A 27,410-nucleotide genomic window follows, 5' to 3' on the forward strand; every position below is an offset into this window, starting at 1 on the left:
GCCCTCTAGTTCTAGACTCTGCCAAGAAGGAAAATGTCATCTCAGCATTTACCCATAAGAATCTGACATGTTTCATTCAAATCATCTCTCATTCTTCCAAACTCCATTGAATAGAATCCCAACTTGTTTAGCCTTTGCTCAAAAGACAATCCCCCCTATACTAGCGATCATACTTGTGAACCTTCTCTGGACTGCCTTCAATGAAACAATATCTTTCTTTAAATAAGGGGTCCAAAACTGTTCACAGTGCTCCAGCTGTGGACTCACCAGCACCTTGTACAGTTGCAGTAAGATTTCTGTCCTCTTCCACTCTAACATGCTTGAAATAAGGACCAACATTCCATTAGCCTTCCCGATTACCTCTGTGCTAGCTTTCTGTGTTTCATGCACAAATACCCACATTCCCTTCATGTGCTATTGCTTTCTGCAGTTATTCTCCATTTAAATAATATTCTGTTATTTCACTTTCCCTTCCGAAATGAACAACTTTGCATGTTCCCACATTATACTCCATTTGCCAACTTTTTGCCCATTTACTTAACCTATCAATATCTCTCTGTAAACGGTTTCTATCCCTCTCACAACTTGCCTTTCCACTTATTTTTGTGTCATCTGCAAGTTTGGTGACAGTACATTCACTTCCTCTCCAAGTTGTTAATCTATAATGATAAACAGTTGCGGTCCCAGCACAGATCCCTGTGGAACACCGCTGCTCACGAGTCACCAACTGAAAAACAGCCCCTTACTCCACCTGATGTTTCCTGCCCCCTATCCACACCAACATACTACGTCCAACACTGTGAGTTCTTATCTTATGACCTAACCTATAGTGAGGTCCCACGTCAAACACCTGCAAGCAACTCAGTTTACTACCTCAAGAGCTGATTCATTTGAAAGTCAAGGAAAGATCACTTTGAGAAATCAGTTGAAGGGTGTTAACACTTCGGTCTGACGGGAGATCCTGTGCCCGAAAGTTACTCCACGTGGCTCAGGGGATGTTTACGCTGCTGATTGAAATCTTGACAAAGCTCATAGACTCTGCATAGACAAAACAAAACTTAAACTAAATAATGAAAATAAAATAAAATGTTGCATTTGCTACGTCAAATCTTTTAAATAAAGCTAACCTACTAAAAGTATACTGCATTATATAAATCATAACAGGGAGTGAATGATGATAAAGTGGGGCGGGGGGGAAGGAATTGGGATATGAGGCTTTCACCAACAAACAGTGCAGCTCCTGCACAGAGCTGGAAGGTCACTCATCCACTCGGAGGTCAGTCAGAGCATAGACTGGCTTGGAGGCAGCAAGGTGATATAAGGGGACAAATTGCCTCAATTTAAAGTACCTGATTATAATAAATATTTCCAGGGCAAGATAGAGTTGGGCCAATCAGCCTTAGAAGTAGGTTTTAAATGTTAAAAGTGGCAAACCACTATCAAATGGTTTCATTAGGAAACCTGCCTTGCTTCTCTGTTCCAGTTATTTTAAAAGCGAAGCCCGTAACACTCATATACACCAGGTCACCTGTATGCCAACTCATGATTCCATCTACTGCATGTCCCCTCATAGCACCTTGCTGGCTCCAACCTATGGCTCTGTCCAACTCTCCAAGTCAGTTCATGCCTTAAACCAACCCCTTACCTCCTCATCCCCTCCCTGACCCATCTCTCGAGCCAATCACTCAATATCGTTCATGGGCTGACCACTGGGGAAATGTGTAGATGAAGTAAACAGCTCCAAACAATCTAATACAACTCTAACCTGTACACACTTGATAGTGAAAAGGAAAATATCCCTCTTGAAAACCATTCAAAAGTTCTAAATCTACAGTGGTGCAAGTGAAAGAAATGCGGACAAAAAGAAAAATTACTGGAGAAACTCAGCAGATTTGGCAGCAACAGTGGAGTTAATGTAGAGGTAATGTTTCGGATCCAGGGACCCTTCATCAAAACTGATAATAGCTAGGAAAAGGTGCAGATGGCAGCGATGGCTCATACTCAACAGGTGGAGATGCAGCCCAGAAAGAGCAAGAAGAGCAGGCAGACAGACTAAGGGGTGGATAATTATGAGGCAAGAGAAAGAAAAGCCCATCATGGGCTCCATGTGAAAATGGGGTTAGCTGTGCCTGAAGCAGCCTGTGTCATGACAACGGTCTGTGCAGAAAGGACATGGAAGAAGGTGCTGAGGCTCTAAAATTGTTGAACTGGATATTGAGGCCTGAAGGCATCAGTTTCCACAAGCGGAAAATGAGTTTGTTCTGTTCTTCCAGTTTGTGCTGAGCCTCACTGGAGCCCTGCTGCAGACTCTGACTCAGAGGTGTTGGGCCACGGGTCACAGCGCTGTGTGGAAGTGGCAGGAAACCGGGAAACTCAGGGTCATTTCTATGTAACGAAGGTGTTCCACAAAGTGGGTCACCCAGTCCGTGCCTTGTCTCCCCGGTGTAGAGGAGAGCCTATTGTGAGCAGCAATCCAATTGAGTGAAGTGCAGGTAAAGTCGCACAGAAGAAGCGTTTGGAGCCTTGGATAGTGAGGAGGGAGGAGGTAATTGGTCAATGTGTGATTGCATGGGAAGATGCTATGAGAGGTGTCGGGAGTGGAGGAGGAGTGGACCATGGTGTCCCAGAGGAAACACTGCCTGCAGAATGGTGACAAGGGAGGGAGGGGAATATATAAAAAAAACAAAAGAACAGTGGATGATGTAAATCAGAAACAAAAACAAAAGTTGCTGGAACTGCGTTGAGTAACGTTGTGGCACAAAATGTCCCCTCTGACCTAAGTGTTAACACCCTTCGACAGATTTGTCAAAGTGATCTTTTCTTGATGTGCAGTTCTGAGGAAGGGTCACTGGACCCAAAATGTTAACTCTGTCTTTTCTGTCAGAGATGCTGTCAGACCTGCTGAGCTTTTCCAGCAACCCTTGTTGTTGAATGGGAAATATTTCTAGTATTGGCATCCTGCTGAGGGTGGTGGGGATGGCGAATGTTCATCCGATGGATGCAGATGCTGGTAGGGCGAAGGGTGATGATCAGTGGAACCTCGTTTGAGGTTAAAAGTAGACATTTCTGAGGCCACATGTGGCAATGTCCCATCCGTTTCCTGCACTTCTGCCCTCACCACCCCCTTCTCTTCCCTCACACAACACCAACAAATTCCCTTTGATCTTTGCATTCCCACAGGCATCTGCATCCAGGGGATCATGGAATGCCATTTCTATCACTCTGACATAGTTGTCCCACGGCCGTTGGCCAAAAGAGTTCAGACAATTGATTGACACAGTGTAAGTCATCTGCGCCTGGAAATATGATATAATAAAGGGCTGGAGCAGAGGTATGTTGTGAGGGCAGTTTTCATCAAGCAGGCCTTGTAGGCAGGAGATCTCATCAGTTGGTCCCCACAGAGCAGCCTTCATTGATCAGTCCTCACTAGGCAAATGCAAGACGGACCAAAAGAAGAGTGCCTACCACCTCAGCAAAACAGCAGGAAGTTGCCCCTACCACCTTAACAAGATCATTTCATGCCAACAGTTTGATTGTCCTCTGGTATTAGTCACTGATACCAAATGCCACTGTTGTATACTTTCTTTATCTAATTAACTAACATATCATACCTAAACTGAAACATTTTTGCAAACTCGGTAAACCATGAAAAAATTACTGATAAATTGCCTATCTGAGATAACTGCGTTTGTGAACACCAAAAAATTAACAATAGTGAAGAATTTGGAAGAATTGTGCTTAATGTCAAGTGAGCCCTTTCTTGCCATTGAGACCACCAACCCACATTTACCGAGCAAAGCCTGGAGGCTGAGATGAGACTATTACAAGTAAATGGCAAAAGGCCTATTAAAAGGGATTATTGCTCGTTATGATGCACCTTATTAATTAATCTTGCCTCATTAATACATACATTCCTATTCTACCACCTGCCAAATAGAAAGTAGGTGCCAAGAATTCGTGACACAAAATTTAGTGGGTACCTTTGACAGCAGCTCGCTGCTTGCTCCTCCAAACCTCCATCTTAGACATCCAGCATCAGCATCTCAGGGCATGCTTCATAGGCAACAGCCCATGCACCCCATATCTATAGACACTGGCATCCAACATGCAGCATCCACGCATGCCAGCCTTTTTGCATCATCATGGCACAGCTACAGCCCGCTTACAACACGTCTGCACTTTTGCTGTTTGCTTATTTGCTCATTCTCACAGAGGGTGGTTCCCGTGTGGAATGACCTTCCTGAAGATGTGGTGGATGTGCGCACAATTACAATGTTTAAAAGATGTTTGAATAAGTACATGAATAGAAAAGAAATTGGGGGGATATGGGCCAGGAGCGGGCAGGTGGGATTAGTTTATTTAAGGATTATGTTCAGCATGGACTGGTTGAACTAAAGGATCTGTTTCCAGGCTCTATAACTCTCTGACTTATAAAACAAATTGGGTGACACAGTGGTTAGGACCACTGCCTCATTGTGCCAGGGACCTAGGTTTGATTCCAGCCTTGGGAAATTGTCTTTGTGGATTTGTTCTGTGTCTGTGTGGGTTTTCTCCTACAGTCCAAAGATGTGTAGGTTCAATGGATTGGCAATGCTAAACTGCGCATAGCGTCCAGGTGTATGCAGGTTAGGTGGGTACCCATGGTAAATATGGGGATACGGTAGGGATTGGAACTGGGTGGACGCTTTTGTGGCTCTAACAAACTTTCAATTCAACTAAGGCCTTACCGACAAAGGAACAGATTGCACAGAAACATGCCCCAGCTCCATACCGTTGCAATTATAATTAGTTTGAAAGAAATTAGCAAGGGACAAAAATGCAATCCATGATCGTGCCACATTTTTACCACTGAGGGCTGGAATTCAGGTTGAAAATTTACAGACTGTTACTTGTCTACAGCAGCTTGCAGCCCTGTGCCAGCTGGTGATTCCTCACCTCTGGGTCAAGTTCAACATTGGGATTTAAACTCATAATCCAGTCTTCCCGCTGTACTGTCAGAAAACTGCGCTATTGGGTTTGACATGAACTTGGAGCATTTGGTGCTGATATCAGATTAGTGTGAGGATACAATTGACTGTTCTCCTGGTGTCTACCCCAGTATTGCCTCAAAAGGTGCACTTAAAAATAAACAGGCCAAATGGTCACCCATCTCACTGTTTTGCCAAGTTACTGACGTAACTTGCAAAATAGCACTCCAAACGCAATTGACTGTAAAGTGTTTTGAAGCACTTTCAGGAACTTATTCATAAAGTAGAGTAATCTCTACCTTTCATGTCCAAGGAGGTAAGGTAAATAAATTGTAGATAGCAGCAGGTCCTTCATTAATTACAAAAAAACAGAATCCAACAATAGTGAATATGAACAGTCAGGAATGAACAGATTGTTCACTCATATAAGCTATGTTAAGAACGCTAGTTATCTTATAGCTTATGTCACAATTTCATATTTGGAAATTATTCAGATGTAGGAGGCCAAGCAATGAGGCAGCTCTCAAAATCAAAACTCACCCAAGTGTAAAAACACTTTTGTTCATTTGCTTGACTGCTTCAAAAAAGTTGATTTTATATCAGGGGTCTGACCGAGATAAATATCCAGTGCATTTGCTGGTCATGAAGCTGTCATGAACGTTCATATTTAAACTGAGATCAATCAATTTCTGAACACCCTTGACCATATTTATTTGAAAAGACCCACATTTAGACTCCATTTTGTTTATCTGTTCTACTCAATTTTCTGGACTGACTGAAGACTCCATCTAAACAGACTTTGGGAAATAAATGATCAGGATTTGTTAAATAACCCAGAAACACAAATTCAATTAAATTTAAAAGGTTTAAGGTTCATAAGGGATGAATAATTTCCACATTTTCATTTCATAAGCTGGGTAAGGGAATACCTAACCATTATAGAGTTGCCTGATCTTTTTTCCTATCACTTCTGAACTAAAAAGAACTCGGAAAAACACAACAGCTAATAATGAAAAGGTATCAGAGATGTTTTTTGCTTGAGCTGTACGACTTTTCAACCCACCACCCATGTATATACCTCAGGAATTTTAAAAAGGCATACATCACCACACCTAACTTACTTGGGAATGGCATCAACTTTGAAAAATAAGGAAGTATTTTTCTGGGGACTGCAATGAGTGGTTTGGAAATGCGATCATAGTTGATCTGTGTCCGGGAAAATTCTGGATGTTGTTTGCTCGTTTGTCCTCCCTTCTACTGTGGAACAGTGAGGAAACATTATGAGGAAGCTCCACATATGAAAACAGGGCTATCAGTCAGGGCAACCATTTTTTAAAGATTTCTCATGTGTTTGTGAAAGTAAAATCAGCTGTATGGACTAATTAATTCTTGATTACAAAAGTATAAGCTGAAGTATTTAGAATAACTGTGCTATCAAAAGACTGTAATACAAAATCCAGATGACCGTGAATATTAGATGAGTTTGTTTTGACAAGAGAAAATATTGAGGGATATAATTCAAGCTGTCAAAATGCTTTGGCGCGTCAATGATCTAATTGAATTAGGACATAAGCACAGAATTTATTTGAAAATAATAAGCAGGACCAGAGATTAAGGAAAATCGATGGACAGACAGAATGGCACCTGAGTGACAACAGTTGCTGAAGTGCAAATTAATTCTCTGAAAATGTCATTGGGGAGCAGCAAGTCAGATTTGAAAAGAGAAATATGTGAACGAAGGTACTAAGGCACTTCCTCTGACTTCCAAGGAGATAAAAGAGCTTTTATATGAGGTTTTCACTCAGGAGATTAAAATGGCATTGACCTGCCAACTTGTCTGCTTGTCTTATGTTATTACAAGTGGAGTATCTAGACTACATTCTAACTTTGTAACTTATCAGTCATGATACATATGACAAATTTGAAATCAGACTTTCAGGATAGTTGTTCAATTTAGCCACGATAGTATTCTGTCAATCAGGTCTTTATTTTTTGCTGTGCATTCCATATTTTCTGTCATTTCTACATCATAATTCTCAGACAGATGCCAGGGGGAATCTTAAGATTTGATAATTTTGTTGCTTCACTGTTGCTGCAAGTACGTGGGGCCGTCACAGTTCAAAACAAGACCAGTCTGCTCATTGAAATCTTGTCTTTTCTTCTGCAAAACCAAATCAGCTAGTCCCCAGATTTACCTTGCCGCCTTCCAATTTTTATCTCTTCAGGTGATTATCTAATTCCCTTTAGAAAACATAATTGAATTTGCCTCCAACGCACTGTACAGAATACAGTGTATTCTCCAGAATAGGGCACAATACTCCAATTAAAGCCAAATGAGTGTTTTATCAAGATTCAGCACTTTCTTTATCTTGAACTCCATGGTACTACAAATATTTATTAACTGCTTATCTGATATGAAGTATTGATGAGCAGAAATTTCTTTTAATTATATATGTAGAAGAATGAAGCCATTGTCTTCAATCCTCACTCCAATCCACTGACTCCAGCAATCTTCCTGGTAAATTTGAGATTAAGCCAGTCTGCTCACAATCTTGGAGGAACATCTGATTCTTAGGCCAGTTTCTGAATTCACATCTATGCTGTTATTAAGACTGTTTATCTCTATCCCTGTAACCTCCCACAACTTGCCGCTGTCTCAACACAGGTACTGCTGAAACCCCCATCCATTGTTACCTCCAGACTCAACTATTCTAACACTCCTGGCAGGCTTCCCACATTTTACCCTCCATTAAAAGATCTGCTCTCGTACTTTAACTCGCACCAAGTCCCATTCTCATCACCACTGAGTTCATTGATCTACTTTGGCTGCTGATCAAACAATGCCTTGATTGTAAAATTCACATCTTTATTTCCAACCCAACTGTGACCTCCTCCAGCTTCACAACCCTCTGAGATAAATTCTGTCCTCTGACCTCTGGGGCATTCCCAATTTTGTTTGCTCCCACCATTGATGGCCACGCCCAAGCTCTCAAATTCTCTCCCAACACGTCTCCACCTCTCTTTTCTCTTTTAAGACAACTAATAGCACCTACCTTTTGACCTGACATTTCCTTGTGAGGCATAAGTGACACGTAGCTGTACAATACTCCTGTGAAGCAACTTGACAGGTTTCATTTCAGTAAAGATGCAATAGGCAATACATAAATATAACATGTATAGTTGTTGCCGTAGTTTTCAAATACATGCCTGAACCATTTCTGGGCTCCAACACCAACTGCTTCTGAGATCCACTTGCCTGAATGTTGTTTCTAGAAGTAACCAATCAACAGGCTGCTTCCAGATGCCAGTCCAAGGACCACACATGGACTCTCAAGCAAGTGGACCACTTGGAGCACCCAACATTGCTGGCAACTGGACCCCACTCAGAGGTGGGTTCTGCCAATGTAGGCAGGAAATCAGGGGCCTGCCCCAAAATGGGAGAGTCCTCTGTAAACTTCAAAAATGGGCACAAATAAAGTGTGACCAGAACTTCTAGGCCATTAGTTCAGCAAAGAAATTCTTCCGCACTAGGTCTTGCAGTGGCAATTGTAGCGATCCTGGCATCAGCAGCCCCTGGGAATCGAGAGGGGTATATTAGGCTTTGTTCTGCTTCTGAGAGAATACCTCCTGGCATGTGCCAGGCTTAGCTTCAGCAGGGGACCCATCCAACACAAGTAAGGTTTCAGCTACATCTCCAAATTGTCCCTAGCAGTTAATCTGCTGATATTTATCTGTGTGCCACTCCTGCATTGGTAGCTGTGTCATTCAGATTCTGCTTCTGACAAGATTGAACAGAGGTGGAAAAATATCCAGGATATAATACAAGATGTTCTCCATTCTCCCAACTCCAAAAGCTGACTTGGTGCAGCTAATAAATTCCCTTGCTATGTACCTAAAGCTCCAAATTCTGTGTTATTTATTGACTACTTTGTCAAACCATCTTGCTAACTTCAACAATCCATACATCAATACCTATTCCTTCCCATGGTCTCTTTGTTTCACACTATTTATGTTGCTTCTCCATTCTTGCTTCCAAAGCACATCACTTCACACTTCTCTATATTAAATTTCATCTGCCATGAGTTTGCCCATTCCACCAGCCTCTCTATGTCCTCTTGAAGTCCGACATTATCCTCCTCACAATTCACAATATATCCAAGTTTTGTCTTTGCAAAATTTGAAGTGTTATTTGTACACTGAGAACTCTAAAAGTGATAACCATGGAAAAAACCAGTCTCGTGCTGACTGAATTATAGGACAATGTAACTTCATCAATCGAACGTTGAAAAACACGTTAAAATACTTACTCCTTTTCTGCTAAAACTTGTAAATACAGATTTTCAGCAAAACAGCCTCATTAATACGTTATGTTCCCCAAAGGGCCTCCAAACAGAATGCATTTATGCCAGAGAAGTCAAAGTGATTGTGAAACATGGAAGATGTCCAATTTCCATGATCTACAGTCCTGAAAAACTTAACACAGTAAACTGATGCCTCATCCTGTACTCCATCCGCAGAGCCTAAACAGATCTGGGGGTTGGGGAACAGGCAGAAATGGCTGCTGACTTCAACTTTTAAGCTTTCTGACTCATGCTGTGCCACCTGTTGCCATATGTTGCAAGGCAGTCGCTGAATCTGACAGCACAGGAGACCATTTTGTCCACTCATGCTCTCTGAAAGATTTATTCAGTTCGTCAGCCTCCTTCATTCATTCGCCATAGCCCTGCAAGATTTCCTTCTTCAGTTACAGGCTATCTTTTCTGAAAATGTACCAGTTTGGAATACGTGTCTTAAAAATTCAGATAAAAGAAAAGGCGAAGAGGTCATACTCACCAAAGCACACAACAGGTCTACTGCCTCCAAGATCAGCTCCTGATGGCCAATACGAGTGACCCCAAGCTCCTCTAGTTCCTGATGAGTGATTCTCAGAAGTTGATCTCCACTAACTTTTTCCCTGTCAAAGTTCTTAATGTATTGTTGCAGGCAGTCATCAAGGCCTAATGATAATGAACAGAAAACAAAATTAAACCTCTGGAATGTATAAATCTTTGTACCCTGCACATCCCAGTGGAGCTACGCTGCTGTTGTATATTAGTTGTGTGCAATCAATTTGGAATTGTGTGTGACAGCAAATAAAATATGCAAATGTTTAATTTCCCTTCAGTACTTCTGTACTCCACAGTGACAACATTTTAATCCACTGAACTGCAGTAATCTAATGCTTTGCGGACAATAAATTCAGCTGTTATATAATAGACACAGTATAAGTTATAAAATATACATTTCAAACAAAAGCCAAAAGTATCAAGTAAATCTTTGAAACCTTCATTTGAGATGCTGGCTGTGCTTCAAAGGTAGCACCTTTGCCTTTGTCTCAAAAGCAGAATTGGACCATTAGATATAACAGCAGGATGAGGCTTTTCAGCCTATTAAGTCTGCTCCACCATTTGATTTTTATCTCAATCCCATTCTCCTGCATTCTCCCCATAATCTTTATCCCACTACTAATCAAGGCTCTAGCTATCTGTCTTAAATACACTTAAATAGTACACTTTGGAAATCAATTCATCCATTAATGGATAATCAACAACTGATTACCACAGTGATCAGTCATAGAGTCATGCAACACGAAAACTAGCCCTTTGGTCCAACCAGTACATGCCTCCTTTCACCAGATCTTTTCAACACTATAACCAGCTAAATACTGATACCTATAAAAGTTCATTCAAAATTAATATCTAAATGCATTGACATTGAGCACACTTACAATGTGAAAATATGAATATTTGTGTGCTTTTTCTGTTCTCAATAAATTACAACTTATGTTTAAAAATATCCCACATTATTTCTCATCTATTAAAATCAGGCACTGGGTTCAAATTTAACAGAAAATGCAATCTCCAGTGACATACATTGAGCTAATGAAGGAGCTGGTCATTAAATTTGGGAAGTGGAATGGAGGACATGCACTTGTCTGCGCCAGTGGTGCTGAGGTGGAGATGTTAATTCCCTGGGAGTGGTGATCACCAACAATCTGTCCTGGTCTATCCATGTCATTTCACCAGCTTCAAAATCTCCCCTCCCCCCACTTCATCCCAAAACCAGCCCAGCTCGTCCCCACCTTCCTAGCCTGTTCTTCCTCTCACCTATTCCCTCCTCCCACCTCAAGCCGCACTTCCATTTCCTACCTACTAACCTCATCCCACCTCCTTGACCTGTCCATCCTCCCTGGACTGACCTATCTCCTCCCTACCTCCCCACCTATACTCTCCTCTCCACCTATCTTCTTTTCTCTCCATCTTCAGTCTCCCCCCTCTCCCTATTTATTTCAGAATCCTCTCCCCATCCACCTTTTCTGATGAAGGGTCTAGGCCTGAAACGTCATCTTTTGTGCTCCTAAGATGCTGCTCGGCCTGCTGTGTTCATCTAGCCCTACACTTTGTTATTTCCATCTATTGATTCCATCTACACTTCCTGCTGCCTTGGGAAAGCAACAAATATAATCAAACACCTCTCCCACCCCAGTTATACTCTCTTCCATCTCCTTCCTTCAAGCAGAAGATATAAAAGTTGGAATGCAGGTACAAACAGGTTCAAGAAATGAGTCATCCCTGCTGTTATCAGACTTTTGAACAAATGTCTCAAATGTCAATTCTGATCTCTCTCTCTGCACCTTCTATCTGGCTGTTACACTGCATTCTGTACTCTGTTCTGATACTCAGATGCACTTGGTACCGTACAATCTGCCCATATAGCAAGCAAAACAACACTTTTCATTGATACTTGTGACAACAATGATTCAAAATTCAAACTCAAGGAAATTTATTGCAAACGACATAAACCCTAAATAGGTTTCAAAGACATATAATTTGGTATCCATTTCTTTTCTAATTAACAGAGGAATTGTTTGGAAGGTTGATCAAAAGTTTATTTCAAGAAATAGCTTTTGAGTAGACCATTATTGGAATCTAGACAAGTTATCGAGAGAATTCAGGAGCTGGAAGAGGTGGCAGGGTGAGTATGAAAAACAGACAGTTCCTTTGATTTCAATGCAAAGAATATGTTTTATCTACACAAAGCAGAAAATCCACTTCACTGATATCCACCTTCAATCACTTATCCCAGTTCTTGTTCTTATTATTTAGATGGAAAATAGGATCATGTGCATGTTAAAAAAAAATCTTCATAGCTGAATATCAAATATTTGACTTTATCTAAATTGGTCATGCCATGCTGTTGTGTCTAATCTCTCTTATTACAACCTGTAGTGATTAGCTGCATGACTGAAGTTGAATGGATCTTTTGAAAAATGTCAGCTACCACAGAGTTCCACATATGAAAAAAATATTGCTTCTGGGGCAGGTTTCACTGCCTACTTTAGGTAGTTTGATCCGTATCAAGAACTAAATGTATCCGAGGATGGATCTGCGAATTCTAGTATTTTAAAGCCAAATGTCTGTGACAGTGAAAACAATTCCTAAAGACTTTGAGATGAGTCGACAAATAAACACTTGAATTCAGTACCATCGGGAGCAATCAGGTCAGTGTTTGTAATAGGTTCCTCACAAGGGTGATAAGGAAGTTTTAAATTTACAGCATACTTTAAAAATTGTCTAGCTGGACTGACAAGAGAACTCAGACAGAATGATCATCAGAAAATGCTCTGCCCAGGAAAAAAATGAACCAGCAGTATTCCAATGGTATCCATTTTGTACTATTTACAATATTGAGCAGACATAGAACAGGATGTCACAGACTTGTTAAATCTACTGATGGCAGTCTTCTGGTAGAAGTATAAGAGGAAGAGAGAATGACAATCTTTCAAAAAACCTGAGCTAATTATGTTGATTGGCTCAGAAACAATAGACAAATTTTAATGTTTATACATGCATAGATAAAGCACAAAGGAGAAGAGAACAGCAAATGTGTAGAACACGAAAGGATTTGTCTCTCCTGTCAGAAAAACAAAGAAACGGCTTTCAAGTGATCACACATACTTGGAATACATCTGGTCACATGGCAGTTATTCATCAGACAATTTAGGATACTGGTATTGGTCATACTGGCATACAAGCTTATAGCAAGGCCAATATTAAAGTGAACATGCAGTTTAAATCATTGGATCTCAGAGTGAATATTCAAAATAATTCACAGATGAATGATCAGGACAAGTTCACACTGTACGGGGCATGGAAGGACCAAAAGACAAGCAGGATAATGGGATTCAGCCTTCAAAACAATCATTGAAAAGTGCAGCTGAGGTACAGGACAGAGAAAGAAATAATAATCCATACACCATGATTGCCAATATGAAAAGGGTCCTTCTCCTCAGTTGAGTATATGTAAGAACCTGTCTTTTATTTTTTTCTAAAATTATGGGCTGAGATGAAAGAACTGTTTTGAAACCAGTGTTCTGAAAGGATTTGTCAGCAAGTAACTTGACACTCATGCCAAGCATTGTAAACAGCTGAAACAAAGAACCTAATTACTTGAAAAGAGTCAAATTATTTGCAATAAATAGTCATTCTTGTTAACTACAGAAACCTGGTCTATGCTTTCTGACAACCTGGGTCTCTAAATCAGGTAAATTTTGCGTTCTTACTTAAGAATGTTTAATGCTTGGGAAAAATCCAGGAAGAGTGGGACTTGATTTCCAATGGGATATCCCCAGCGAGGTGTGACATAAACCTGTGGAACAGGTTTCCAGGGAAGGCAGTTGATTAGCCTGACTTTTTGCTTTGAATACCTCGCTGTAACTACACATTTGAGAAGTAGGATTGAACGTTACACTGACAATGAAGAAAAATAGGGATTCTCTCCTGCACACAGGATGTCAGGAAAGGAAATTACTGTTTCCCAATTCAGAACAAATATACCCATGATAGGATTAATCACACATGTAGCTGTTGTGTCCATTACAGTCACTATCTTCATTTCATTTGGCGATCTCCCCACCCCCAGTGACTCCCAAACTCATGGTCTTCCAACCGCGCACAGCTCGCTTTTACAACCTTCCCAAAGTCCACAAATAGGATTCCACACAAATCCACATCTATCATTTAATCCTTACCCCCTCCCCTCACCCTATCTTCTACATAAAGGCAACTTTTTTCCTAGATACCATCAGTTCTAAGAAAAGGTCACTGGATCTGAAACATTAACTCTGATTTCTCTACAGATCCTGCCAGACCTGCTGTGCTTTTCCAGCTATTTCTGTTTTCATTTGTGTTAAACACAGATGGATTTGTTGGAACACTGTAGCTTGACTGAGTGACCTTAGCTTACTCTGTATTTTCTGTGTGTGATAAATATGCCCAGTTGTATGTGCAATATTCTCTGGCGATTTAATATCAAACAATCTGACTTTACTTCTGCCCAGACCTCTGTGGTTCATACACATCACTTCCTCCACTTCTATTTTATTCTTCTCCATCTCCCCAGAGCACAAATATTGACCTTTCACTACCTTCCACAGCTGGTAACAGTCATGATTTTTCAAAGTTAAAAGATGTTCCATTATCTTCAATTTCACTTGAAGAACTGTAGCATTAAAACCAAGGATGCTCATCAAATGCTTGAACCATGAAATAATTTTGTTGCCACCTCAATTACAATGAGCGATAGCTGAGGCTGGTTTGGCATCAAAATTCTGACGTTTGATGTTTAATTTCCACACATCAAAAATCCAACTTTTGTTTTGTGGTTAAAGATCCCATTGTCAACTGGCAGTCGAGTCAGATTTTCCCGACGATGTTTCTGCTTAAAACCACACTGCAGCAGTATCTGAAACTCATTCCTATTGTAGCTGTTTCCAGCTTCATTCATACTATGCCAATGAACATTTTAAAGGTCACAACAATTAGCAGGGTGTGGGGAATGAGTTGAGAGGGGGATAGACTGTGGGACGAATATACAACATTCAACAATCTGGAAATGTTAACATGATGCGCTAAAAAGAGAAGGAACTGAATCTACAAATAAATCTCAAAAGTGGTTATGCTCATTTTATGTTTCTGAAGTGGTTTCCAAATATAACAGACACATTATTTTTAGACCTTACCTCACTTTTGCTCCACTAACCAGAGTAAAAGCTTGGACATTAACAAATGTCTACAAATTGAATTTTAGACAGGAATTTCTGAGTCATCATGACTGGCTACTTCAAATTTTCATAAATAAGTTTAGATTCCCTCAGACACTGGTAGATATCTGTTAAAACTGTTTTATTTGTTTAAATTCAATTTTTCTCAAATGTTTCCACACTGTAGGGATTCTATGATTCTATGACAGCTTGTCGATGGATAATATATTAATACAATCAAAGAATGGTCACTGCTCGGCAAGAAACCATTCAGACTGTCACATCCATGTTGGCTCTCTGCTTGAGCAGATCAGCGAGACCCTATGATTTCACCTCGGCCATCAAAATTATTTTCTATTCACTTAATTATCTAATTAATTTTGAAAGCCACAGTTAAATCTAGCTCCACTAAACTTGTAAGCAGACATTTCCGATCACAAATCATTTGCGATGTAAAAAAGCATGTTTTCTAGCATCACTTTTTGGCTTCTTTGCCATTTACCTTAGACTGTTGTTTTCTGCTTTATCGCACCTTTTGCCAATGTGAAGAGGTTCCCCCTACTTACAATGTCCATATCCCTAGTGATTTGGAACAATCCGATCAAAATTTCCTCTCAGCCTTTTCTTCGAGGACAATAGACTCAGTTCTTCCAACTAGGGCTCAAATTACATGGGGGGTAGGGAAGGGGGCAACGGGTGAATCTGCCTTCAAAATTTCCAAATTGAACACAACAATCTACTCTGGGAGTGACCAATGGAAGAAAACATGCCCTTGGTGAGGAGTTGTTCCTCCAATCACAGGCAGCATCTCTCCCATGCTGGCTGCTGTTTGGAAGAGAGAGCCAGCTTGTGATTGGAGGAGAGCAGTGAGTGCCAACAGTCAGCAAGGCTGGAGTATGCAGAAGTAAGAATGGGAAGTGAGGCTGCCAGGTGGGCAAATGAGAACAGGGAGTGGAGGCCAAGGCTGGAGAATGAGGTCAGGGCACAGGGAGCCAGGCAAAGGTGCGCAGAAGTAAGCATGCAAAGGGAGTTGCAAGGAAAGAAAGAGAGTCGCTGCAGAGAGCAAGTGAAGGGCTGCAAAATGATGCTATATTAATGAACAATGTGTCAATTTGCATAATTTAATACTGAACAGTTCAGTTCCATAAATCTTTACAGTTGTGTGTTAACACATTCCAAAGCACTTACATGCAATGAATCACTTGAGGTGCAGCAGCTGCAAAAGATACAAACACAGAATGGTTTAGCTGTAACCTTAACAGGCCCCAAAAGATGTGTTTAAGGTGATGGATTTTTTTGCACATAGAAGCATGTCAAGCTTTCTGAAAAAAAGACTTGTTATTCACTTAAGCTGTTGCCTTGTGCCAATTTAAATACTGTGCAGTCTCGATATTTAATTATTTCCATATGTGTTACGGCTTTAAGCCCAATGGAGTGGTGATGATTATTGTGGATATAGTTGAATTCTTCTAATTCTGCTTCTGCATGAGTCCGAATCAGCTGTTTAGCAACACAAATATGGAGGGTATTATTACTTTGTGTCTCTGTCATTGCATGATGAATTAATGTAGTCTCAGGAAATCTCAAGTGAAGCCCAGGCTAAAAAAAAGGCTTTAAGCCCTGCCTGCGAACTATCCATATTACTGAAGTCTCTCATTACTGAATCCATTCTCACAAAAAAAAATGTGCAGGGTCACTTCAGAAGACAGCATGATTTACTTGGTGGACTCTCGGAACGGAGTCAGAAATTACCAGAGTGCAGTCTAACGAGTGGAACGAAGGTGAAAGAGCCTCAGGGAGAGGCTGTGAGGACATAAAAGCAGAGGCAATGTTGCTTCGAATAGGCTGATGGTAAAGAGACTACAGACTCCTGCAAAGAAAAGACAAAAGTAGTTCAACTGCTGCAAGGAGCAAAGCAGCATTCCCAGTTAGCTGGATTCATCAGTGCTTGAAGTCCCAAGGGTGGGTGTGACATTGGTGGTTTTAGGATGAAGTCCCAAGGGTGGGTGTGACATTGGTGGTTTTAGGATGCAGGCAACTTTAGCATCTGGTGCACAATGCTGGATTCATAGGAAATACATCCAAAAACTTTAAAGTAAATTACCCCTTGTCACTTGCAACTTGATCCTTCTCATGCACAAGTGCCTGATCGGCAAAAAATAACAACAAATGTTTCAGCATGGAAACTTACTGATTTTGTTTCTATTCATTATCTCTGAATTCCCCAGCCCTTTTGTCTGAATGTTGAACTCTTAATGATTTTGTTTCATATTTTTGGAACTCTCCATATGTTCAATACCAGTGCCAGAACAGTATCAGTGGACGTCTCTCTCCATTCAGGTTACTTGTTCTCTCCAGTATCATTAGCATTCACTAATATCGAACAACTAATATAATCACTGGAAGCAGCAATCAATGTTGAAAATGCTTCAGTGACTAATTCAGTGTCTATTGCATGAGGAGACCATCCAAAGTACACTAAATCCAACTATAAATAAATTGCTCATTAGCAATATTTAGCTAAAGTTTAATTTCTTCTAGTCCATACTTCTTAATTCTTTTCTTTTCCAGAATCACTTGTCCCCTTAATTCCTATTGTCATCAGCCGCCTTCTGTCTTGTAAGACAATGGCTCGGGCATGAGGGGTCAGCTCTGTGACATTGCCTTGCGTGGCTCAGGAAGCCCACACTGCCAAAGCAATCCCTGCTGTATTTGCTGGAGAGTAAGACAGCAGGCTGAGAAGGTATATAATTTTCTAGGCTCTGTTTTTTCTGGGCTCTCTTCTCAGCCAGCTGAGTTTTCCATTTCTGCTTGTCATCATTAAAAAAAACGAATTATTTTCTACACCCACATGTTGTTTGTTTTATTCCCCGAACTGCAGCCCAATCTCCTTTGGTCTCTCTCATTAACGTGGTAATTGAATAATAAGTACTTGCGTATATTTATTGCTATCTCATGTCAATACATCTCAAGGGATCATCACAACAGTAAGTATTTTAGTAGTTCAGTAAAGTCTCAACAGAGGAAAAGCAGGCTACTGCTCTGCTTTGAATCCATCACAGTATGTGTGAGTGCTTGGGGGAAGCCATCAGCCAACAGTGGTAAAGCCATTATTTTATTGCATTTGTTGAATGGGTGCTTATAAGATTAGAAATAAAGTTTGCAGGCATAAATACATACATTCAGATTAGGCACTGGCTGTTGAGCCCCTGGAACCGCTTCCATCATTCAATAATATTGTGACTGATTCAACTGCAGCCTCAATTGCACACACATATCAATCCCCGAAAACCTTTGATTCCCTTGTTAGTCAAGAATTTGTCCAACTCTGCAACCAAGGTGTGAAACAATATTCACTGAGATTGGGGAAGCAGATAAGCAAGAATATTTAATGCTGACAGTTAATACAGTTCATGTCACCAGGAAATAAGTTGTTTACATCGGCTGTTTGTTAAAAGTAACCGTAGGACCAACAAATTAGCAAATCCTAGAATATATTGAAGAATGAACAATATATTTGTGCAAGTGAAGTTTTCAACACTGTAAAATAAATTGCTGTGATGGGAGGAGAGAAATGGAGTAATTGAAGAGAACTCAAAAGGAACAGAATAGTTCTAAAACAGCCCTCAGAGAGAAAGGGTGTAGTCATGCGAAGAATATTCTTGCACTTCAGTTTGGAAAACAAGCTGGAACCGAGAACACAAAACACTTGTTGAGAAAACAGTTCCTAATCTGTCAAATAATGTACCCGGGGAGTTTGATTATTAATTAGTCAGATTCTCGGTCAAAAAGATGCAAAGAGCTTGAGTAAGAGAGAGATTGATGATATCAATGGGAGAAATAAATCAAACGTCACTTGTTTTTAAGCAGAACATTGCCATTTTTAAAATTCACCCATGGTTTGTGGGTATTACTGGCTGGGCCAGCCGTCATTGCCCATTCTGAAATCGACGCCTTCTCCAACAGCTGTGGTCCTTGAAGTGTAAGAACAATCGCAGCATTGTTAGGGAGGAAATTCCAGGATTTTGATACAGCGACAGTGAAGTATCAGTAATATAAAAAGGTTGTGCACGTGTCAGAATGCACATTGATTAATATAAACATTACACTCTTATTAATGAACCAGCATCATCAATTTAGAACCTGGCCCAAACTTCTGAATTGTAAAATGGAAGTAGAATCAAATTTGGGTCCAGTTTCTGTTGTGTACAGTCTCATATATTTCTTAATTCATGGGGTATGGTATTCACTGACAAGGTCACCATTTATTGTCCATCTCTAATTGTCCTCGAGAAGCTGGTGGTGAGCTGCCATCTTGACTGTTGCAATTTGTGTGATGTAGGTACTCCTAAAGTATAAACGAGTCAAGAATTCCATGATTTTGCCCAGCAGTGAAGAACAAAAGACTATTTTTCATGTCAGGATGATGTATCACTTGGACGGGGGCTTGGAGGTGTTGTTGTTCGCAAGCACTTCTGTCCTGGTCCTTCTGGCTGATAGAGGTTAGGGATGTGCAGGTCCTGTCCATAAAACATTGCTGTGTGCTGGAGCGCATTTTTAGTCAACTATGCGTACTGCAACCACAGTATATCAGTGCTGGAAAGAGAGTGAATGTTCAAGGTGGTGCACAGGGTGCCAATCAAGCAAGATAATCATTGAGTGTTTCTGGAAACGCACTCATCCAGGCAAGTTAACAATATTTCACATTCTTGACGCAGGCCTTGTGGAACAGGATTGAAAAACTGAAAGAACTGCAGATGCTGGAAATCAGAAACAAAAACAGAAATCGCTGGGAAAAACTCAGCAGCATCTGTGGAGAGAAATCGGAGTTACTGTTACAGGTCCTGTGACACTTCTTCAGAAGTGTCTGTTCTAAAGATGGGTCACTGGGCCTGAAGCGTTAACTCTGATTTCTCTGCACATTTACCATGGTTCATTTTTCCAACCAGTTCTGCTTTTGTTTCTTGTGGAACGGGCTTGGGGAGTCAGGTGTGGGTTAGAACCTGGAAGAAACAGCAATTAATCTGCCCACGTAGCCATTGTAATAATATACCTGGTGTGGTTAAGTTTCTGGTCAATAAAAAAGGTCTTTAAACATTGCAAACAGTTATTTCAGGTGTATGATTGAAAATTACTTGCCAACAGCCAGCTGGAATCTGAATGTTATCCAGGTCTTGATGCATATGGGCATGCATTTTCATCATTTGAGGAGTTGTGAATGGACGTGAGCACTGTGCAACCACAGGCAAACACTGCTCCATCTGAACTGGTGATAGAGAGAAGGCCATTGATAAAAACAACTGAAATTGACTGGACACAGCCCTGAAACTATGTTCCTGGGACTAAGATGATCCATCTCCAACAACCACAAATGTCTTCTGTTGTGCTACGTATGAGTCCAGCCAACACAGAGCTTTATCCCCCATAAGAGCGACTTCCATTTTACAACATTTCTTGATGCAGTGCTTCGTGAAATGCTACCTTAATATCAAATGCAGTCAGTCATTCTCACCTCTGAAATCTAACTTTTTTTTGACAATGCTTTGGCCAAGACTGTAATTACACCAAAATGCTGGACTGGAACCAAACTAAGCATTGGATAAAATTACCCAAACCTGACATTAAATTAATCATCTTACTCCAATAGGCCACACTGACTGCAAAAAATGGAAACATTCATAACAGCATAATGAGAATGCTTTCCTGAAATTGAGGCTAGGATACAATAGGGCCACAACGCAGGAGGAGATTTATTCAGAGTAATCCATGTTATGCCTGACAAAGGAGTGATTGATAGGGGTCAGAGATAATGGGAACTGCAGATGCTGGAGAATTCCAAGATAATAAAATGTGAGGCTGGACGAGCACAGCAGGCCAAGCAGCATCTCAGGAGCACAAAAGCTGACGATTGATAGGGTTCCATTTCCATTTCCTATTGCAAACAATCCTGAAATAAAAATGGCAAAATCCTTTGAAAAGGAAATGATTAATTAACTATATTTCAGAATCAATTTATTGGTATCCTGAAAAGCATGCCCCCATTTGGAATATTTCCTTCAGGAACATGTACATATCATGCAGACCATGCACATGAGCAGCTCTTTGCATTGTTAAGAGTTTATTCTTTCTGGATTTTCCTCATTCGCTTGCCCAGTCAAAAGGAAAACAAAACTGGTGCAGGTTTGCCAATTGGCTGCAGCACCAGCTGAAGTCATTTCTCCAGAATTTATTTCAGAATACACAAATATTGGCACACAGAAACAACCATATAGTATAACCCAGTACAAACTGCACCTTTAGAGAACAACTGGCGAATTCCAAATTGTTCCACCTTATTTTTGAACCACACAAAATTACAATTCTTTTAAATTGTGCTGCATATCGATGAAAATCTCATGTCTTACCCAATTTGTTGGAGCTCCTCTTCAATCGGTGCTGTGGGCTCCAATACTTTTGAATTCACTTTACAGCAAATTTCTTCCTGTTCATCCTGAATTTTTCCATTAACTTCATTTGCTCAAGTTTTAACAATTTATTTATTTGACCTCATGCTAAGAAATGGCCTTGCTTTTTATCTTTTCAGTTGCCTCCAGTAACAGTGTCTATTGACTGCAACTGTTCATCCAGCTCTGCTTAAAACATTGACTCTAATTTATAAATTAAATGCGTAAAAAGGTGTTTTGAAGATTTTTTTAATATGAAGTACACTGACCTTGGAGAGTCTGTGCCTTTCCTTGAATGATAATGCCCTTCCTGTGCAATGTTAACCGTGTCAACTATAAGTGGCTCCACAGAAAGCACATGTTAATGCTATGGGTACTTAAGATTTTGTGTCCAGACATCATGCTGTCTGATCAGGTATAGGACATCCTGCTCTTGCTTTGTTTGAATGCCCAAGAGCTGCATCATAGAAGCCAATGTCATTACGATCCAAAGTTAATCTGCATTGAACCTCTCTGAAAAATCAGTTAAGAAATCAGAAACCAACACAAGACCTGACTGGATAGACTAAAGGATCATGGCTAATGAAGAATATTGTGAGTTTGAAGAATGAGAATAAATAGTAAGTAATCTTAACTCCTTCATCATTATTATATCCTTTTATTGTTATTGATGGATATTGAATTCACAGCACAGAGAAAGGCCATTCAGCCTCACAGGTTTATGTCAATGTTTATTCTCCAAACTTGCTCCACACAAGTTTAATTAACCCTCTCTTGTTCATTCATGAGATGCGGGTATCGCTGGCTGGCCAGAATTTATTGCCAGTCTCTAGGTGCCCTTGAGAAGGACTACTGAACTGTCTTTTTGAACCTCTGTAGTCTGTATGCTGTGAGATGACCCACAATGTCATTAGGGAAGGAATTCCAGAATTGTGATCCAGCGATGATGAAGGTACAATAACATTTTTCCAAGTCAGGGCGGTGACTGGCGTGGAGGGGATCTTGTAGACTGTGGTGTTCTCATGTTTCTGTTGCCCTTGTCCTTCTCAATGGAAATGATCGTGGGTTTGGAAGGTGCTATCTGAGGATCTTTGGCGAATTGCTACAGTGCATCTTCCAGGCATTACATACTGCTGCTACTGAGCGTCGGTGTGGAGGGGGTGAATATTTTTGGATGTAGTTTTCTTCCTTTCTCCCTTGTGCCCTTATCTGACACTGCCTTTGATGTATCAATCATGTTGTCTGCAACCATTCTTGTGGTAGTATGTTAAACATACTTCCCGTGTTTGAGTAAAAACATTTCCCCCGTGAATAGTCTGTTAAATTTATCAGTGATTACCTGACATTTATTGTCTTTCATTTTGGTCTCCCCCACAAGTGGAAATGTTTTCTCCACATCTGTTCCACCAAAAGCCTTGATAGGCTTCAAAACTGATGTAGGAGATCAGCCAAACATACAGTCCCCAGTACTCTCTGATGAAGGGTCTAGATCCGAAACGTCAGCTTTTGTGCTCCTGAGATGCTGCTTGGCCTGCTGTGTTCATCCAGCTCCACACTTTGTTATCCCAGTCCCCAGTACTGACCACATTAAATAAACACAGTTTTGTGACTTTGAGAGATAAATGAAGGAGCTGCCCCACAGTCAAGTTTACATTTTTCCCCTGATATTCTCAAGCACTCTCAATCATAGAAAAAATACTGGCAAAAAAATTCAATGACTTTTATAAGTACATACAATGAACTAGAGAAAGATGAGAACCTGTTAGGGATCAAGAGGCTGTGTGATGAATTAGAAGGCAGATTAAAAAAAATACACTACAATTTTTTGGTCCATGAGAATCTGAATGTATTTCTAACTCAGTAAACTCTGGGTGGGGTCTGAGAATAGCCACATGAGCAGAAGTGCTCGCCACTTTGTTTCCTTTTGCAATTCACATTGAAATTAATATGATTTTCACAATCCCTGTCGACAGCTGCTAACAACGCAATAATTCAGGGAGAAAAGATCAAATCGTGCACAAAATACCCATCAACTAACTGTGGGATTGAGAAGGATGGAAGTGGCTGGCACAGGTGTTAGTGTCGATCAAGTCATAGAGTCATACAGCACAGAAACAGACCCTTCGATCCAACCAGTCCATGCCGACCATGTTCCCAAACTAAACTAGTCTCAGTCACCTGCGTTTGGCCCATAATACTTCCAAACTTTTCTTATTCATGTATTTATCTTAATGACTTTTAAGTGCCGTAACTGTATCCGCACATGAACCACTCTCTGTGTAAAAACATTTCCACTCGTCTTTTTTTAAATATTTCTCCTCTCACCTTAAAAATATGTCCTCTTAGGGAAGGTCTTCCAAGTGAAGGAGTAGGAAGCAGGCAGGGTTGGATAGGTTTGTGGTTTGGGGAGATGGAGTGGGTGAGAGCTTTGAGGGAACATGCAATTGGGAGAATGTAAGGCCATGAGCCTTGGTGAGTGAGTGAGAGCTAGTAGATGGAAGTTGGTGGCATTTAGCCTCGCAGGGTTCAGAAGGACATTAATCTTGCAACTTTGCCGGACATTCCCCCAGATCGCGGACACCACACTGTCCCGGGTGGCAGTGTCTGGTACTGTGGTCTTTTCTTCTTCACCATCCTAACCACCAGGACCTTCAGGTCCATGCTGATAAAGTGGTGGTGCCGATTTGTCTCTATCAGCCATATCCTTTCTAAATGTACAGCAGCACACAGTGAAGGGCAGTTCCTGAATTGCATTGTTTTAACTGGTGCACAGCCGGGGTCTAAATATGAACCAGCAGGATTGTGTCGCTGTGGAGACAGGATACTTAATTAATGAGGTGGGCAACCCAGAATTTTGAGAGAAAAGTCACTAGGGCTCACAGAGGGAAACCCTCCGTGAAACTCTTCGAAATTGACATTTTGCAAAAATATGGGAAAATTCAGCCCCAGGTCAAACTTGCATGTTAAAAAACAGTCGTCTGTTCAGTATGAACAGCATCATGGTCCAATGGTGGGTGCATCAATATGAACTGATCAGAATAGACTTTACTCAGTTTCCATTAGCAGCACAACTCAGACAAAAAAAGTAATCCAGAAAATATAAACAGAAAAAAAAATGTTTGGGAAGGAACTGAGCTGTGACTTTAGTGTACATACCTTCACACTCCTTAACCAGGACCTGCTGGTTCCAGAAAACAGAATATCAGCAGGTCATACTCCATACTTAGATGGATCTTTCATTGATGAAGCATGAGGACTGAAAACATCCATTACTGAAATATGTTACACCAGACATAACCTGAAGCAAAATAACACACTATAGGTGAGACAACCACACAGTGACTACATTTAGTAATCTTGCAACAAACTTTACAGATCTGACCCCACTTCATTTGGTCCACCATGACTACACCAGCTCTCTGGGCATTTTAACTTACTGTCAATAACTCCCCTGCATTTTCCCTGTAACCCTGCGCATTCTTTCCATTTAAATAATCATTCAATGCCATCTTGAATTTCTCAATTTAATTTCAGTCTACCCAGCCCAGTTTTATTCTTGGGCCATTGAAATCTGATGCACACCAGGTGACTATTCTTACACACGTTATCTCCTATCTGGCCAAAACTGAGACCTGTACCGACAGCCAGGTAGACAATCACCCTGTGAAGAGGGTGAGTACACAAATGGGGCGTGTGTGCATGAGCAAGAGAGACAGAGAGAGAGAGAGAGAGAGAGAGAGAGAGAGAGAGACAGAGAGAGAGAGTGGGAGCTGCATCCCTGTCTCCTCTCCCCGCTTTTGTCCCTCGTACACTCCACAATCCCCAGCAACCTTTCCACCACACCTGGCATCTTTCCCTGTAACCACAGGAAGTGCTGCACCTGGCCCTACATCTCTTCTCTCATCTCCATTCAACTCATTCCAAATCCAGCATGGATTCACCTGTATGTCTTCTGACCTGGTCTACTGCATCTGTTGTTCCTCTATATACAAGAGTCCAAGTACAGACTTGGGAACTGATTTGCAGAGCATCTGCACTCTGTACGCTTCAATCAACACCATCTTCTGGTTCCCAGCCATTTCAATGCCCCCCCCACCGCCAACTTCCTTGGCAGCATGTCCAATCTGGGCCTCCTCCACTGTCAAAATGAGGCCACATGCAAACTGAAGGAACAATATCTCACATTCCACCTTGGGAGCCCAATGGCCTCAACATAGAGTTCACCATCTTCAAAATCTCCTACACACCAGCCTCATCCATGTCCAATCCTCCCTATCATCCTGTCTCCTTGACCTAACATAACCTGTCCATCTTCCTTCTCACCCATCTGCTCCAACATTCCCACTGACCAGCATCCACCTAAACTGCATCCACCTATCACCATCTCACCTACTTTCCCCAGCCCCACCACCCTTCCCCCTCTATTTATTTCTGAGCTGCCTTCCCCCTCCTCAGTCCTGATGAAGGGTCCAGGCCCAAAATGTCGATATTCCTGCTTCTGCCTGACCTGCTGTGGTTCTCTAGTTCCACATTTTATCGAGGTGATTGTTCTTTCTCTGGATTGACCAATGCCATTTTCCTACTGTCATCCTCAGACATATGACACAATGAGCACTATCACCTAAGTGCACCCTCACAGCCACTTGATCTATGTGGTTTGTCTTGCCCCCAAGAACCCATGGGTTTTTAGCAGTGGATTGTGGGACTGGATATATACCACTGTGAGGGGCTCTTCAGAATACAATCTAAGAACACCTGCATCTCACTGTCTCCTAACTATGAATAATCTGGGAAATCGGAAATGTAAACAAAGTTCCCATTATAGCTATAATTTCCTGACAATTTTGATCTCTTGTATCCCTCCCAATAGTCAGTGGTCTCTAGTTTACAGCGAGCAATGTAACTGCACCCTCCTTATTGCCTACTTCTAGCCAAATAAATTCTCTCCTGAACTTGCCAAAACATTCTCTAGTACTGCAATGCTCTTCTTTATCAAATACACAGCACCTCCTCCTACTTTTCCTTACCTACCTTTTCCAAACATCTCATAAAGACCTCATCTGCTCTTCCTTAAACCAGGTCTATGTGATCACCACAGCATCACTATCCCACAAAGCAAGCCATACCTGTAACTCCCTCATCTTATTCATTATACTGTCTACATTTCACAAATGGACAGTGTAACCCTGATTTTGACTCAATTGCTATCTCCAGTTCTTGACAAAACCCATAAACGTATGATTCTATATTGGAGTGTTATCAGCAATTTGCACACATTAGTGTTACTTTCCAACATTCTCGCCTTGTTGTGTCTGCTTAAACCCTTCTAATGACACCAGCAAAACATTCTACATAGTGTTCAGTCCTATCTCTATTCAGATACAATCCACCCAGCTGCCTCTCACACCACAAGAGGCAGTCACAGAATCCCAGGAATCTGAAGCCTTCTGTCCTGCACCAACTTTCTAGCCACACATTGATCTGTCCCATTCTATTTCTGTTCTCACTTGTCCATGGTTTTGGCCATAATTTGGAGATTACAATTTTAGAGACCCTGCTCGCTAATTGTCCACCAAACTCTTAAATTCCGTTTGACATCTCTCTTCCTAATATGTTGTCAGTACCAATATGACTTCTGCCTGTTCAAACTCCCCCGGACAATGTCCTGCTGCCATTCTGTGACATCCTTCATCCTAGCACCAGGGTAGTGACAACCCATTCTGGAGTTACACTGATGGCTACAGAAATGCCAGTCTGGTTTCCCTAAGAGTCCCCTGTCATTGTATTGGCCTTCCCTTCTTCTTCTTCCTTTCGTGTACAGCTGAGCTGGCTGCAGTGCCACAGGCTTGGCTCTTGCTATGAATGCTGGTTTGAGTGAGAAAAAGAAAAATAATTGGGTAGATGGCAACTTCATGAATA

At 41.1% G+C, this 27,410-nt stretch overlaps 1 protein-coding gene across 7 annotated transcripts in view; it reads right to left on the reverse strand.

Moving 5' to 3' along the window:
- The window catches only part of cnksr2a (connector enhancer of kinase suppressor of Ras 2a), a 473,904-nt gene that overhangs the window by 360,460 nt on the left and 86,034 nt on the right, over window positions 1-27,410 (reverse strand). For all 7 annotated transcript variants that reach the window (XM_048541088.2, XM_048541090.2, XM_048541087.2 and 4 more), the window contains exon 2: window positions 9,801-9,964. In XM_048541088.2, coding sequence (XP_048397045.2) covers window positions 9,801-9,964 — 164 coding nt within the window. The remainder of the gene's footprint in view (window positions 1-9,800; window positions 9,965-27,410) is intronic.

This window comes from Stegostoma tigrinum, chromosome 12 (assembly GCF_030684315.1).
Source record: "Stegostoma tigrinum isolate sSteTig4 chromosome 12, sSteTig4.hap1, whole genome shotgun sequence".
NCBI lineage: Eukaryota > Metazoa > Chordata > Chondrichthyes > Orectolobiformes > Stegostomatidae > Stegostoma > Stegostoma tigrinum.